The sequence below is a fragment of the Tupaia chinensis genome, unplaced genomic scaffold, assembly GCF_000334495.1.
Source record: "Tupaia chinensis unplaced genomic scaffold, TupChi_1.0 Scaffold148607_1, whole genome shotgun sequence".
NCBI classification, from domain to species: domain Eukaryota; kingdom Metazoa; phylum Chordata; class Mammalia; order Scandentia; family Tupaiidae; genus Tupaia; species Tupaia belangeri.
In genome coordinates this window covers 2688627-2705412 of record NW_006208456.1, presented here as the reverse complement: position 1 = coordinate 2705412, position 16786 = coordinate 2688627, and the positions used below count along the sequence as shown (strand labels likewise).

The 16786-nt window shown below is 47.5% G+C and overlaps 1 protein-coding gene across 1 annotated transcript in view; it reads left to right on the top strand.

Annotated features, from left to right (window-relative positions):
• The window catches only part of LTBP2 (latent transforming growth factor beta binding protein 2), a 112536-nt gene that overhangs the window by 47081 nt on the left and 48669 nt on the right, over positions 1-16786 (top strand). Inside the window, exons 7-10 of the mRNA XM_027769109.1 lie at positions 11123-11313; positions 13918-14088; positions 14521-14727; positions 15479-15753. Coding sequence (XP_027624910.1) covers positions 11123-11313; positions 13918-14088; positions 14521-14727; positions 15479-15753 — 844 coding nt within the window. The remainder of the gene's footprint in view (positions 1-11122; positions 11314-13917; positions 14089-14520; positions 14728-15478; positions 15754-16786) is intronic.

Sequence of the window (16786 nt, the reverse complement as noted above, 5' to 3'; positions counted from 1 at the left end):
CTGCACCCCTTCACCTTTGCTGGTCCCTTTGTCCAGCTTCTGTTAGAGCTGGACATCCTTGGACTCCTTATGGCATGTGGCAGGCTCTTAGTGAGTGTTGCCTGAATGAGTGGAAAAGGGTGGGCTGTTCCTCAGACAATGTCATATCCCTGCTCCAGCACCTCCAGGGCATCCCCCTGACCCATTCCATACAGACAGCTCCCCCAGTGTTACAGGCTCTCCAACATTTGGACCTAAATCTACTCTTAAAGCCTCATTGCCCTCATCTGTACAATGGCAATAAAAAAACATCAAATGGTGAGTGGATTTAAGATGAAGTCCCCTGGTTTGGCAACTTGGCCTCTGCACTTCAGAGATTTGCAAGCTTCAGCAAGGTCTAGATCCTCCATACCCTCTGTTTTCTCAACTCTAAAATGGGTGTAGGGAGTATCTAACTCCTGTTATGGAGAAGCTAGTGTGAGGGAATGCACGTGATGCAAAGTAAGTGCTCATTAAATTGTAGCACCAGTTCGTTCTCCATCCCCCACTCCCTGCTCCCTACCCCTCCACCCTGACACACACACAGGAAACCTCTGTTATTCATTTTCCAGGATATCCTTCCAAGGTTGCTTTATGAATATGCAAATAAATGTCACATGTATCTTTATTTTCTGAGGTTTTTTTGTATGTAAAAGTTGATATGCCCTACACCAGGAGTCAGCAAACTCTTCCATAAAAGGCCAGATAGTAAATAGTTCAGGCTTTCCTTTCCAATTTCTGCAACTACTCAGCTGGACCACTGGAGAGTAAAGACAGACACAGACAATGAGTGTGGCTATGTTCCAATTTAGCTTTATTTATGGAAACTTAAATGTGAATTCCATATCATTTTCTCAGGTCATGAAATATTCTTCTTTTTATTTTTTCCCCCAAGTATTTAAAAATGTAAAAACCATTGTTAGGTCATGGTCTGTACAAGGGCAGACAATGGGTGGGATTTGAACTGTTGTTTTTCACTGTTCAGTATCTTAGAAATCTTTCCATATTGATGTAAAAGTGCCACTTTTCTTTTTTCTTTCTTTCTTTTTTTCCTTCTTTCTCTCTTTCTTTTTCTTTTCTTTTCCTTCCTTCCTTCCTGCCTGCCTGCCTGCCTGCCTGCCTGCCTGCCTTCCTTCCTGCCTTCCTTCTTTCTTTTTCTCTCTCTTTTTTTTAGTTTGCTATACGGCACGTGCATTCACTGGAAAGACAGAGAGGGAAAGTGGTAACTCACCCCCTTCAGAGGGGGTGACCACTCTGCAATCCCTTCTTCTTCAATGTCCTCTCAGGATTTTGGGCATGCACACACATGTACCCAGTGTGATTTTCAAGCTACCTGGTCTGGGACTTGAACCATGCAGTTGGCCAGGTGGGATCTACCTGCCTTAACCTCTACACCACTTGCTGATCCCAGGAGCCCCTTCTTTCTATTTCCAGGACATGTTACTCCATTCTGTGGACAGAACCTGGTTAGTTTAACCAACCCCTTACTAAAGAGCTTAAGTTGTTTCTATTCTGTACAATATAATTTGCTATTATAAAATAGTGCTCCTATGAATAATCTGTTCATACGTCATTTGGGACTTTTTTTTTTTGAGAGATTTTTCACTGTAGGGCGCGTGCGCTCGCCAGACAGACAGAGAGAGACATAGAGACAGAAAGCGAGAAATCACCCCCCAGGGGGGATGGTCATGCCGCAATCCCTTCTCCTCCATTCTCCTCTCGGGATCTTGGGCACGCACGCACACGCGCCCGGCGTGAGTTTTAAGCCACCAGGTCCGGGACACGAACCGCGGTCGACTACGTGGGAGTCCAGCGACATAGTCATTACGCTAACTGCTGGTTCCCATACGTCATTTGGGACTTTTACAAGTGTTTGGGTCAGGTCTTCTAGAGATGGACTTTGGGTATGCGTGATGTACTGGGGCAGTACTGAGTGAGAGGAAGCAGAAAGCAGAGAGAGCCATGCAGGGATGTAGTCCCCATGGATGTAGATCAAACTTTAATTAGCGATGAGCTCGCAAAGTTTGCCCACCTTGGGGCAAGGGAGCTGGCTTTGGACTTTGTTTCAGGAAGTCATCGGCTGCCTGGTCATGTTGGTGGGGGGAACTTCGTTGATATTTCCTATGGCCAAAAGCATGTCTCAAAACAAGTCTTAGTGGGGCCAGCAGGTGCCACAGTGGTTGGAGTGCTGGACTCCCATGTGGCTTACCGTGGTTCTAGTCCTGGACCTGGTGGCATGAAACTCATGCAGGGCACGTGTGCATGCATATCCAAAATCCCAAGAGGAGAATGGAGGAGAAGGGATTGTGGCCGTTCCCCTTGGGGGGTGATTTCTTGCTTTCTTTCTCCCCGTCTCTCCCCGAAGAACACATGCACTCTATAGCAAGTAAATCTCTCTAAAAAAAATTTTTTTTAAGCCTTAGGTGTAAGCCCTAAGCTACTGCACTTTAAATCTCTGGGGAGATACCAGCCAGGGGTTTAAAGTGGGGCCTGGCAGGGCAGCAGCAGTGCCTACCACAGGTGGATGTGCAGGATGGTGTCAGTTCCACTGCAGGGTCAGAGCACAGACGCATTGCAATGTGAGTGGACGTTGCCCAGTTGCTCTCCGTAAGGGTTGTTATCAGTGCACATTTCTGCCAGCATCATGTGGGAGTGCCTTTTTTTTTCTTTTTAATTTATTTACATGTATTCATTGTACATTATTACAGTATACAAAATGAGATTTTTCAACCAGAATACACTGTATGTTGGGTCAATCAAGGATATTACCATATGTGTTATTGTCAATGAATAATTTTCTATTTCTTGTTTCTTATATATTTTGGGTTGTTTTTTTTTTTTGGTCCTCCTTGATGCCTTACCTCTCCCACTCTGCCATTTCCCACACTATCTCTGCTATCTACAGTTGTTTTCATATCTTTTAATTTTTTCCACATTTTATTGATTCACAGATCTTTTAAAAAAGAATTATTTATTTTAATTATTCATTCATTTTTAAAATTTTAATTTGACCAGAGAGAGACACAGAAAGAGAGAGGAAAAGTGAAAAAGCAAGCCACCAGGTCCAGGACTCAAACCATGGGAGATGTCCACCTCCTTAACCACCACATCACCTGTTGGCTCCACAGAAGATCTTAATTAATCTAAATACTTTCAATAGCAAGTGCAGCTGATACATACATATCTATGAACACGTGTCTGACTTTAGACATAAACCTTAGTGAGTAGAATGAACATACTATATAATAGCCTAACTGGGGCTATATCACTTACTGCGGTCATTAAATAGGTATTTTTTATGTATTTTTAATTTCAAGAAAAAGAGTTTTAGTTTTAATAGCTCAAAATCAAAAAATGATAAGAGAAGTTTGCTTAAGGCTTAAAGCCAGGAAAAAGGTTAGGATTCATTTCAAACAGTAGGTGATGAATCTATCAATAGTTCAAGAGAAAACAAAAATCCTTAAATCCAGGAAAACAAAGCATAGAAGGAAATCAGTAATGTTTTAGTCAAAAGTCATAAAATTCTATTTCACCAGTTCAGTCTCATGTAATTAATCTCTCTTCTGTTGAAGTTGCAGTATTAATATGGTCTGATCTTTCCGTTTAAATTCTGGAAGTTAACATTCAATGTTATTATTGATCTTTCCAGACTTGTCCTCACCATTCAGTTAGCCATTCTCTTGGTTGATTTTTGTTCTCTTATTTCTATGTGTCTGACTTTAGTTTTCCTGGTATAGCACTCTCTTCAGCACTTCTTGGAGAGCTGGTCTGGTGTTGGTAAATTCTTTCAGGTTTTGTTTATCTGAGAATGTTTTTGTCTTTTCTTCCCATATGAAGGATAATCTTGTGGGGTATAGTATTTTTGGTTGAAATTGTTTATCACTTTGAATTTATTTTCCCATTCTTTCCTTGCTTGCATTGTTTTCTATGAGAGGTCTGATATTAGCCTGATGGGATATTCTTCAATCTTTCTCTTTTGTCAATTTTAGTGTCTTGTCTCTGTCTGTGGTTTTGGCCAATCTGGCTATCATGTGCCTTGGAGAAGATCTTCTTGAGTTGATTCTAAGTGGGATCCTTTGTATTTCTTGGTTCTGCATATCTGAATACCTCTCTAGGTTTGAAAAGTTTTCTTCCAGGATTTCATAGACTAGATTATCAATGGCCTTATTAGTGTCTTCACATTCTGGGATACCGATTATCCAGATGTTTGGATGTTTAATGGTATCCAGTATTTCTAGTATATTATTCTCATTTTTGGAGGTAATTTCCTCAGTCGTTTTGATAAATTTTTTTAGGTCAGAGGTTCTGTCTTCTATATCTGAGACTTGATTTTCTGCATGATCTAATCTGCTTTTAATACTTTCAAGGGCGGTTTTGATTTCCTGTATTACAGCCTTCATCTCTAACAATTCCATTTGATTCTTTTTTATTGTGTATATTTCCTCCTTCAGATCCTGCAAGAACTTCCTCACCTCCTGGAACTTGTTGTCTCTTTTCTCCTGTGTCTTCAGGAGTCCATTGTCTCTCTTCTCTTTCATCTCTGCTAGCTTTATCATTATGAATATTCTAAATTCTTTATGTGACATTTCCAGGAGTTCCATTGTATTGTCTGTGGAGGATGAGGAGTTATTCTTTTCCCTTAGGGGAGAGATATTTTCTTGGCTTCTTATATTTCTTGTGCCTCTGCAGTGGTTTCTGGTCAGCTGATGGATTATACTTTTTCCTAGTTTTTGGTGTTAAATGTGAGCGTTCAGAGGTGTGTGGGAGGTGTTCTGCGATCTCTCTGCAGTTCTGTTTTTCTACCTTTGTACAGCAGGTTCCAAGGATATTGAGGGTTACACTGATTCTACTAGATCTGGGGATCAGGAGGGTGAAGTCCGGGCAGAAAAATCTTCAGTTGTCCTAGTCCCTGAAAGGGGCCGCTCCTTGTAGTGCCTGTTTCTGCACAGTCTCACCAAATAAGTGTGTTATTAAACTTTTGGATTTTTACTAATCTGATGAGTTAAAAATGCTCTCACCTCTCTATTTTTATTTGTACCTCTCTCTCTATTTTTTACTTTTAATTTGCCAGCGGGCATGTGTGCTCTTCAGAGAGAGACAGAAACAGAGGGAAAGTAAGAAATCATCCCCCATGGGAGATGGCCGTGTTGCAATCTCTTCTCCATTTCTCCCTCCTTTTGGTATTTTGAGCATACGCGTACACACGCAGGCCTGTTTTTCAAGCAACCAGGTCCAAGACCCAAACAGCACAGTCAGCCACGTGGGAACCATCCATCTTAACCACCATGCAACCAATGCAATCAGCACCCCTCCCCCCTTTTTAATCCCTGTGCTTATCAGGGAGCAAAGAAGAGAAAGAAAACACACTCAAACGAAGCATGGTCATGCTACAATCCTCCTCCTCTATTTCTTCATCTTATGGATTTTGGCCAGACATATGTGCACCCGGGTTTGTAGGCCACGAGGACTAGAATTTGGACTGCAGTGTCCATGTGGGATCTGGCTCTCAATGCACTGCACTGAACCACTGCTCTACACTGCTGGCCCCATCTACACCTCTCTTATAAGGAGAAAGGTTGAGCACATTTTCTTGGATTTAAGAAAAATTTTTTTCTATGAACTGTTTATTCATATTCTTCGCTGATTTTCTTTTAAGGCTAGTGATCTTGTCTTTTCTGTTTCTAGGAACTCTAAATATTATGAAGATTCATTTTTTGTCTATGATATGAGTTGCACATATTTTTAAAATTTTGTCATTTATCTTTTTATTTTGTTTAAAATGGTTTTGCCCAAGCTGAGGATTTTGATCACAGAGTTATTTGGACAAATAAACTATATCTATTATGAAAAGCACTTAGCAAGATGCGTGATGCCTGCTGCCTGCTTGGCACTTAGTAGATACCAGTTCCCTTTCTAAACCCCCCTCCATTCTGTGCTTGATCCAAACTATGCTCCTTAATCTTCCCTAAACAGGGCTTGTGCTTCCCACCTTAATGTGTTTTTTACGCTATTTTTCTTTTTATTTTTTAAAGAATTGTCTATTTTTATTTATTCATTCATTCATTTATTTTAATTTGACCAGAGAGCGAGACACAGAGAGAGAAAGAGAATGTGAGAAAGTAAGCCACCAGGTCCAGAACTCGAACCATGGTCATCCATGTGGGAGTGTCCAGAGACTTAACCACCATGCTACCTGCTGGTCCCCATTATGCTATTTTTCTTTACGTTTGTCTCCCAAATTTGTTTCAAAATCATACGGATCCATGATGTCCTAAACTCTAGAGATGGCTGTGTTGGTCCACTGTGGCAGCTTGGTCAGGACTTCCCTGGAACAATCTCAAGAGAAGCAAATTCTCCTCTTGTGTCGAGTGAATTTGGGAACCACTGTCCTTTGATAAAACTGCAGCAGCTCTTCTAAGGCTGATGGTAGATGGAGCCTCTCCCTGGGGGCACTCGTCTGACAAAGTCACTTTGTTTTTGAGGCTCTTGCTTGCCTCTGTTGTACTTCTCCATTGTCTTAGGGGTGGAGCGCAGTTGCCTCGAACCACCCTGGGCCATACATGGTGCCAGACCCTTCTCTTATTGTCCCATAACTGAACTGAGATGAGGATGGGACAGCAACCAGGACTTGGCTAAGGGCTTGTTATTTGCACTAAGGGAAATGAGCACAAAGATAACACAAGGCCAGACAGTCGGGCTTACAAACACCACAGCCGACAATCTCCGCCCCCTCCTATGCCCTTCTAAGTGGTGATGGTGTTGCAGGATGGCTTCTGTGATGATGTACCGCTTTTAGGTGTTTCAAACAAAGAATTGAATGAGACATGCCAATAGTGAAAGGAAAAGGTAGTTTATTAAGAGCAAAATTACACTTCTGAGAGGTAGGAGCCAGCCTGAGTGGACAGAGAGCGACTCAAAAGACCTCAGCAGTGGGACCAGCAGTTGGCGTACTGCCTATGTCACTGGAGTCCCATGTAGTCGACCGCAGTTTGAGTCCCAGACCTGGCAGCTTAAACTCACACCAGGTGCGTGTGTGTGCGTGCCCAAGATCCCAAGAGGAGAATGGAGGAGAAGGGATTGCGGCATGGCCATCCCCCCGGGGGGGTGATTTCTTGCTTTCTGTCTCTCTGTCTCTGTCTTTCTGGTGAGCGCACGTACCCTATTGAAAAAAAAAAAAAAAAGACCCCCAGCAGTTACTTTCAACAAGGTGTGTAATTTTTAATCTAGGGCATGTGGGCTGATCAATGGCCGTGCCCACATATTGTCCTCATCTCACTGACTATATCAAATGTGGCTTGGCCTACTAATTTCTCCTTGGCTGTGTCAAATGCGGCTGGGCCCACTGATTCATCTTTTGGGCTATGTCAAAGGTAGCTTAATTAGGTAGACATCCCCCACTAACCTCCTGCCTGCATTACCTTGGACAGGGAATTTTCTGCTCTGATCGGTTTTCTGTTGTTGGTGGTGGTGGCTTTTATTATTTATTTATTTATTTATTTTATTATTTATTTAATTTTATTTATTCATTCACTTATCTTAATTTGACCAGAGAAAGACAGACACACAGAGAGAAGGAAAGTGAGAAAGCAAGCCACCAGGTCCTGGACTTGAACCTTGGCCAGCCATGTGGGAATGTCCAGCGCCTTAACCACCACACCACCTGCTGGCCCCATTATTTTTAATTTATTTTTAAGAGAGAGATTTTTGGTATAGTGTACTTGCCAGAGAAATGAAGAGAGACAGAAGCAAGAAATCACCGCCTTCCCACCCCGGGGAATGACCACACTGCAATCCCTTCTCCATTCTCATCTTGGGATTTTTGTGCACGTAGGCACACTTGCCCGGTGTGAGTTTTAAGCCACTGTCAGCTATGTGGGAGTCCAGCGGTCAACTATGTGGGAGTCCAGCGACATAACCATTATACCATCTGCTGGTCCCACTGATTGGCTTTTCTGTCTAGCCACATGGACAGATGCTCCAGCCCCCTTACCTGCTTCCGTTTATTAACTGTCTCCTGCCTCAACATTCAGCACTTAGTCTTTATATAAATGGATGCTTAGACAGCAGTAACATGTTTTTGTTTTTGTTTACTGGGGGTGGTTGGACTCTTGATCCCTCTTAGATAAAGAATTTTAAGTGACTCAGTCACATTTTCTTGCTTGGCTTGGGGAGAGGTATTCTGTCTGAACTGTCGCTAACCTTTGGTCCTCCTTTGTTAGTGTGATTTTTAAAGCTCTGGCATATTTTTGACTCTGATCATGTACTTATATTTGCAAAGTGATTGCATGGCCTCACTACCCTCTGAGTCTCACAACAGAGGTAGGAGTCTCCATCCGTGTTTTACTGATGTGGAATCTGAGGCTCAAGGGAGCTGAATGACTTACTGAAGGCCATACTGCTGGTAGAGACAGAACTGACATCTGTCTGGCCCCGATTCCAACCCTCCTTTGTTTATCCAGGGGTTATCTGCAGCTAGGGAAGGCCTGGTTTGTTTATTTGGCTTTCTCCCCTGCAAAGCTAACCAACTAGCCCTTAAGGGATTTGAGTTCGGGAATCTTGATGCCATTAGCATTGAATTTCAATAAGAGAAACAAATAACAGCAACAATAACTGACAAGGACAACAAACCACCAAGAAGGAACCCTTTGAGTTTCCATCTTGACCAGATTGAGAGCTCTTTGTCAGGGTCAAGTTAAAAAAAAGAAAAAATAAATAAAAAGGCAGATGGTCTTAGCAGGGCATGAGCTACTCCTGGCACCACTTGAAGGTGTTTTGTGGTGCTGGCACTAACAACAGCCTGGTGCTCCAGGAGAAGGCTCCCAGCAACCTCCCAGCTCGCCCACCTCTCCCTCTCAGGCACTCACTTGGAAGTAGTTGGAAAGGTTGTGTTTTCTGCTGCAGCTGGCTGTTCTGACCTTCTGGGATTAAGGAGGAGGAGAAGCCTGAGGTTTGAGCTCCCAGTTCTGGCCCATTTCTGCTCCCAGTGTTTTTGGGGTGGTTAATAGCACCTTTCTACACTTAGGCCCCCAGACTTTGGGAGCAGGGTGATACCGTTGGTGCCTGTGAGGGTGCAAGTCTGCTGCTCATAGTACTAGCAGGAAGAGCAACACACCAGTGTGCACAGAACCATAGACAACTGTGACCTTGGCTACAGTCATGGCAGCTCACAGAACTAGCTTTAAAGTAATAACCTTTTCAAAATGTGTATTACAAAAAAGTTTCCAACTCGTAGTATAAGATGGGATGGTACAGTGAATGCCCCTATACTAAAGGAATATTTTATTTTATTATTATTTTTAAATTCACTATAGGGTGTGTATGCTTGTTGAAGAAAACAGAAAGAAAGGGAAAGTAAGGAAACACTCCCCAAGAGGGCTGGCCACCGTGCAATCCCCTCTTTTCCATTCACCTCTCGGGATTTTGGGCATGAACGCACACACACCCAGTGTGTTTTTAAAGCCACCAGGTTCAGGACCCAAATAGCACTGTTGGCCATATGGGATTCATGCTCCTTAACTACTGTGTCACCATTTGGTCTCTAAAGGAGTATTTTTTTTTTTGAGAGTTTATTTATTTATTTACTTTGCTATAGGATGCCTGCACTCGCCAGAAAGAGAGACAGAAAGCGAGAAATTACCCCCCACCCAGGGGGAATGGCCACGGCCGTAATCCCTTCTCCTCCAGTCTTCCTTCGGGATCTTGGGCACGCACGCACACATGCCTGGTGTGAGTTTAAGCCACTGGATCTGGGACTCAAACCACAGTCAACTACATAGGAGTCCAGCAACATAGCCATTATGCTATCTGCTGGTCCGCCCCTCTAAAGGAGTATTTTAACAGAAGAAAAAAAAAAGGAATATGTGTAAGAATGCCCACAGTTAAAAAGTAACAATAATCTGGGGCCAGCAGGTGGTACAGTGATTAAAGACGCTGGACTCCCCCATGGCTGACCATGGTTCAAGTCCTGGACCTCGTGGCTTGCTTTCTCACTTTCTCTTTCTTTGTGGGTCTCACTCTGGTCAAATTAAAAATAATAATAATGGAGAGGTTTTCACTATAGGGCGTGTGCATTCACCAGACAGACAGAGACAGAGAGACAGAAAGTGGGAAATCACCCCCCAGAGGGGATGGTCACGCCGCAATCCCTTCTCCTCCATTCTCCTCTCGGGATCTTGGGCACGTACGCACCCGGGCCCAGCGTGAGTTTTAAGCCACCGGGTCCGGGACGCGAACGGTGGTCGACTACATGGGAGTCCAGCGACATAGCCATTGCGCTAACTGCTGGTTCTCAAGGAAATAATTCTTTAAAAAAAGTAACAATAATCTAAATATGTAACAGGAGGATGTCTGAATAAGTTGTGATTCACCTTCAAATACACTGTCATGTACAATGAAAACAATAAATATAAAAAATGCAGAATTACATAAAGTATGATATAAAGTTAAGTGAAAAATCAGATTTTTAAATTATATCTCTCGGTGATGAACAGTAGTATAAAATTGTATATATGAACAAAGGTTGGAAGGAAACAGGCAAAAGTATTCGCTATGTTGGGGTCGGGGGTGATGAACTCATACTATTTTGTAATATATACTAATGAGAGGGAGAGTCTAAGTCTACCCCGAATCGATCTGTGAATGTGAGTTCGTTGGCACCTGTTCCACAGGTGAATCATATTAAAGGTTGTGTTAAGAAGTGGCGAGTAGGACAAGACTTGGTTTCAGGGCAGGAGCTGGTCATTAAGTAAACATCTCTGATGTTCTCAAATTCTCAGAACATCAGACTACATGGTACCAGCCTAACATCTTCACTTTGCAGTCAAGGGCCCTGAGGCCCAGAGAGGCTAAGAGACTTGCCCAGATTACCCAGCAAAAGTCTGGCTATTCCACTTAAGAGTAGGTATTTCTACAGAACTTCTAGCTGGCCTCAGGTCAGGTCAGTCCTCCTACCCTGGGGCACCTCCATTGACCCACTCATGGGTAAGGAGAAGCCACAGGACAGAGAGCGTTCTTCTACAGCAGACAGGGAGGTAGCAGCCTGATGAGGGAGGGCACAGAGGGCGCTCCTGAGATGCAAACCTCTGTGCCTTGATCATCTCCACAGGACCCTGAGTGAGCCCAGCCAGCTCCGCCCCTCCCAGCAGCACATAGGGCTGTCCCGGACTGTCCGGCTCTACCCAGCCGCTGCTGCCAGTGGCCAGCTGACTTCTAATGCCCTGCCTGCAGGACCAGGCCTTGAGCAGAGGGATGGCAGCCAGCGACCTGCACATCTGGACCACCCCTCAACCCCCTGGGGTAAGGATGCCCCCTCTCAGGCCCTAGAAGAACAGGGCATCTAAATCTTTGATGCCTCTTCTTTCCACATCTGCCTCTCCCTCCTCTCTCACAGAAGAACTAAACTGTCCCCTTGCCCTTCATTCCTTTCCTCAGTCAACAAACACTTGTTAAGCAGCTGCTTTGGGCCGGGATCCAGGGGTCCTAAACCAGCTGGTCTGGATTCTGCCTGTCGAGACCTTTAGACCTCACCACTCTTTACCTGTCCAGTTTGTCATCCTTTCCTGCATTGGCTTCCTCCCTGGCCAGCCAGGAACCTCAACTCTCTGCTCCTTCCACCTCATCCTCCATGCAGACCCCGACCCTCCTGGACCCACCTGTCCATTGCTTCTTGAGCTCTGGGTCTTTGGCTCCCACAGGAAGAAACACCCCCATGTCTATAGACTCTGGCCACACACATGGTTTATTGGCCACAGCCCTTCTCGTGTGCCTGGACATTTTCTCTCTCATTTTTTGGAGCAGCACCTCCAAGCCTCCCCTACTTTCCAAGCCCCATCCTGTCAGCCATGGAAATTCCCCATCTCCTATAGGGCCCTCAGCCTCCTGCCGGCCTGCCCTGCCACTGTCTCATCTCCATCCACGCCCAAGCACACCGCCTTTCTTCTCTTTTCATTTACAAAAATGGAGGCAAATTCTAACATAAAAGTAGCCATTTCAGGCCAGCTGGTGGCGTGGTGGTTAAGGCAGCTAGATCCCTCATGGCCAACTGCGCAGCCTGGGAAACGTGCCGAGCGCATGTGCATGCATGCCTAAAATCCCGAAAGGAAGGAGAAATGGAGAAGGATTGCCACGTGACCATCCCTCACGGGGAGGTGCTTTCTCATTTTCCCTCCCTCTCTCTGTTTCTCCGGGCAAGGCACACGCCCTCTGGCAAATTAAAAATGATAACTAACCACTCAATGTGTACACATCCATGGTTTTTAGTATAGTCACAGTTTTGTGCAACCATCCCCACTCTCTGCTTACACATTTTCTTCAATCCAGAAGGAACCCTGTACCCGTTAAGCAGCCACTCCCTCTTCTCCTCCCCTCTGGCAACCACTTGTGAGCTTTCAGTCTCTAGACTTGCAAAGCCCAGACGTTTACACAAGCTGGACCCTTCGTGTCTGGCTCCCTGCACTTAGAGTAATGTTTTTGAGGTGTATCCAAGTGGTTGCACGAACCAGTCCCTCCTTCCTACTTGTGGCTGATGACTTCCTTTCCTGCCATCTTGAAAGAGAGGTATCCCTCTTTTTTCTTTTCTTTTCTTTTTTTTTTTATTTTTTAAATTTTTTTTTTAAGGTTTTTGCCATAAGGCCCTTGTGCTTTCTGGAGAGACAGAGAGACAGTGAGAGTGAAAGTAAGAAATCATCCCCCAGGAAAGATGGCCATGCTGCTGTCCCTGCCCCTCCATTCTCCTTCTGGGATGTCGAGCATACACGTACACGTGCCCAGTGCGAGTTTCAAGCTGCTGGTTCCAGGACTCAAACTGCGGTCAACCATGTGGAAGTCCAGCACCTTAACCACCATGCCACCTATTGGTCCTAGGCGTCCCTCTTGCCTAAGCAACACGTCATGCCTTTCTTGTTTGTTCTAGAACACGAAGTCATCCCCTGTGTGTCCCCTCCATCACACCCCTCACCTTTGTGTCTTCAACCTTTCCCTCTCGGTCATTTCCATTCGCATATACCCTTGTTTTCAGCTCTCCTGGTAGCACTCACGCACGTGTAATCCCCCCTCCCACCCACCCCCACACATTTCTCCTCATCCCTTGGGCTTCCTCTCTGTCCCCTCCTGTCACAGTGAAGCTTCGTGACCCATGGACTGCATATACTTCTTCCTCCTCCTCCCACCCATCCCTTCCTTTGGGTTCCCTTCCTGGGTTCCCCATATCTCCTTTCTTTGCACTCCCACCGCTACCGCCCTTGTCACATGAATTGACCTCAGCTCACAGCGCTGGTCACCTGCATCCTGATCACCCACATTCGTCTGCCCACACTTCCTTTTTGGTCTCTGGAAAGTTTTCTATGGCTTCCCTGTTACCCATCAGATAAAGTGATGATCAGAGTCCCCACAACCTGCCTCTGATCCGTCCTCAGGCTTTGCCTTCCACTCTTCTCTTAGAAGACTCCCCTCTCTGGCCAGCCTGGGCTGTATCCCATCCCCTGACCTGGGGTTCAGAACCCAGCCACAGTGCTTGCTAGCTGTGCAACTTGGGGCAGCCTAAACTGCTCTGAGCCTCATCTTCCTTCGCTGCAGATGAAATTAGGCAGGACATAGGGAAACTGCTAACACTAGCCATTTTAACCTTTAAAACCAGCCATTTCTAGTGGTTCGACCTAAAGCAATACCCACTAAAGAGGGTTGAGAGTGGGTGCGCACAGAGCCTGAGCTTGGTGGCTGGCCCACTGTGAGCTTCCTCAAGTTATTACCTTGCCCACCATGGGACCTTGTGTCCAGCAGGCCCTCAGCAAATGCCCTTGGGATGGATGCACCCCTAATCCCATGGGCCTTTCTATCCAGGCTCTGGAGGTCACAGCTGTGCCTCTCAGCCCTGCCCCCTGGACCCAAGCCCTCTCTCTGCAGGGCTGAACCTCACGGAGAAAATCAAGAAGATCAAGATCGTCTTCACTCCCACCATCTGCAAGCAGACCTGTGCCCGTGGGCACTGTGCCAACAGCTGTGAGCGGGGCGACACCACCACCCTGTACAGCCAGGGTGGCCATGGACATGACCCTAAGTCTGGCTTCCGCATCTGTGAGTCCCTTCTCTGTCTTGGATGGCTCTGGGCTGGCCCTGGGAGGCGGGGACCTTGGACTGGAACCTGCTCCTCTGTAGGAAGGATTCCCACTGCTCTCAGACTATGGCTCCAAATTACATGAGTGGTGAGTTCTCACCCAGCTCTGTCTCAGCCCAGTTGTGTGACCCTGGGAAGGTCACGTAACCTCTCTGAGTCTGTTTCCTCAACAGACAAGTGAGGGAGTTTATTACAGTGTCACTGCCCTGTCTCCAGGGAACTTAGAAAGCCAAGGGCTGGTCTCTACCTACCCTTCATCCTGGCCCTTGTGGAGAGTCCCCACATTTCAGGGGGTGCTGGGTGCTGCAGGCCATCCAGATTTGGGCTCCTACCCCGACATGGTGGGTGCTGCTGTTTTCCCACCTCGGTCACTCTGAGGGTCCATGTCGTAGATTTCTGCCAGATCCCCTGCCTGAATGGAGGCCGCTGCATCGGTAGGGACGAGTGCTGGTGCCCTGCCAACTCGACTGGGAAGTTCTGCCACCTGCCTGCCCCGCAGCTGCCCAGGGAGCCTCCAGAGAGGGGCTCCCGCCGCCGGGCCCCACAGGAAGGCCCCTTGAGGCAGTCCACCTTCACCTTGCCTCTGTCCAACCAGCTGGGTGAGTGCCAGAGCAGGGGGGGGGGGCAGGAAGGGTGTGGGCGGGGCAACTGTGCTGGAAGGGGCCCAGAGGCAGTCTCCAGGCCCCCAACCTTCCACCTCCTCCACCCTCCGCCCGGTTCACTCCCTAAACTTCTCTTGCCCCTTCCCGCGGAATTCATCTGTGTTTATGCCCTCGCCTGTGCTGGTCTCTGGGGGAATACAAGACAGAAGAGGGGTTGAGTGCTGCCCTGGAGGGTCCCACAGTGCTGGACTATAGCGGGAGGGTAATGGGAAACAGAATATCCAGGAGTCATTTCACTTTCTCTGTCTCCAATAAAGGACACCAAAATACAGAATTCCTAGGTCAGGGGCGGAGAGGGCCCTGATGCTGAGCACTCCAGGAAGGCTGTGTGTGTGGAGGGCTGAACTTCGGTTAGGCTTTGAGTGACAGTCAGCATTTGGTTAAGCAGAGGGACTGGCATGACAAAGGCGTGGAGGGGGGGGCCGTGAAGGGTCCGTGGGCTGGAGCTCAGGCGAAGCGCACAACCATGAGCGAGGTGGGCCTTGATAATAAGGTGAAGGAAGTGTCACACCACCCCGCCGTCCCAGGAGGATTGTTCCAGGGGCTAAAGTGGGGAGCAGAGAAATGGGGAGACACCCAACACCCAGCCAGTGGCCCACCCAGTGCAGTGTGGCGGTTTGCCCTTCAGAGGGCGGGAAAGTGAGGGCGGGGGCCTGTTCCTGGCTCTGACCCCAACCCCTGTACCCAGCCTCCGTGAACCCATCCTTGGTGAAGGTGCACATTGACCACCCGCCTGAGGCCTCCGTGCAGATCCACCAGGTGGCACGGGTGCGGGGTGAGGTGGAGGAGAACAGCCTGGAGACCAGACCCCCACCCCGGCTCCCCGCCAGCCCTGGCCACAGCCACCTGGACAGCAACAGCATCCCTGCTCGGTCTGGAGAGCCCCCTCGGGCCCCACCCCCAGCAGTGCCCAGGCTTCGGGGACTGCTGGGCCGATGTTACCTGAGCACTGTGAATGGACAGGTGAGAAAGCGGTCCCTGCCTCAGCCCTGGAGGCTTCCAGAACAGCCGTCTTCCGGCCAGCCTGCCCTGGTCCTACTCCCTGTCCTTGTTCTTGTCGGCTGTATCTGCAGAATCTCCCATATCCCAGGTGGGAGAGCCAGGGCTTATAATTCCCCAGTAGAGAGAGCCTAGACCTCCCACCTGGGCTCCATTCCCAGCATGCAGAAGAGGGCCCAAGGAAGTCCCCTGGAGGAGCTTTCAGCAGTGTCCTTGGGTGCCAGCAGCCTCCAGTTTGGTCCCAGTAATCCCCGGATATCAGAGCTGAGCCTAGGACCCCAGGTACATGAACAGGAAAGCCATTAGTATGGGGGTCGGGAGGGAGTTGAGCAGTTGAGACTGGGGTCACGGAGATGTGGAATTAGCAATGCAGACCACACCCCAGGCCTGATGGTGCTGATGAGAGACTCCATTCCCTCCAGAGAAGTTCACAGTTCTTGATGGGAAATCAGGTGAGTTCTTCTGAGGCCAGGCACTCAGGAATAGGGTTAGGCCAGGCCCAGGATGGTTTTTCTGGGAGTTCTAGTTTAATGTTTCTAGAAATTCTTCTGAGACTAAGGAACTGGAGGCAGTGAGGTGGCCAAGGGGAAAGCCCTCAAGTCCACAGAGCCACCCTGGCCTCGGCTTGTGGTGTCCCTGAGCCGGGGGTTCCTCCACCGGGAAGGCCCACACTGTGGATGACACTGGAGTTCCCCGGAGGTGGATGGAGGAAAGGCTATTTTTTGAGACACTATCTAAGGGCTAGGGCCATGGAGGGTGGCAGTTTGCAGACCTGTACAATGCAGATCTTTGTCTAGGGTGTGCCCTCCTCCCCCAGGTCAGGGTCTGCAGAGGGGGCCATAGGTCTCTCTGCTTCCTTCTGGTACATTGACTGACTCCCTTTTCCCCTCCTTTGGGTGAGAGTATCCTCTGGAAAAAGTGTGGGGGAGTGAGCTCAGTGTCCCGGGTCATCTCGTGCATGAGGGCGGGAGAACCTCTTGGTGTCCATGGCCTCTTT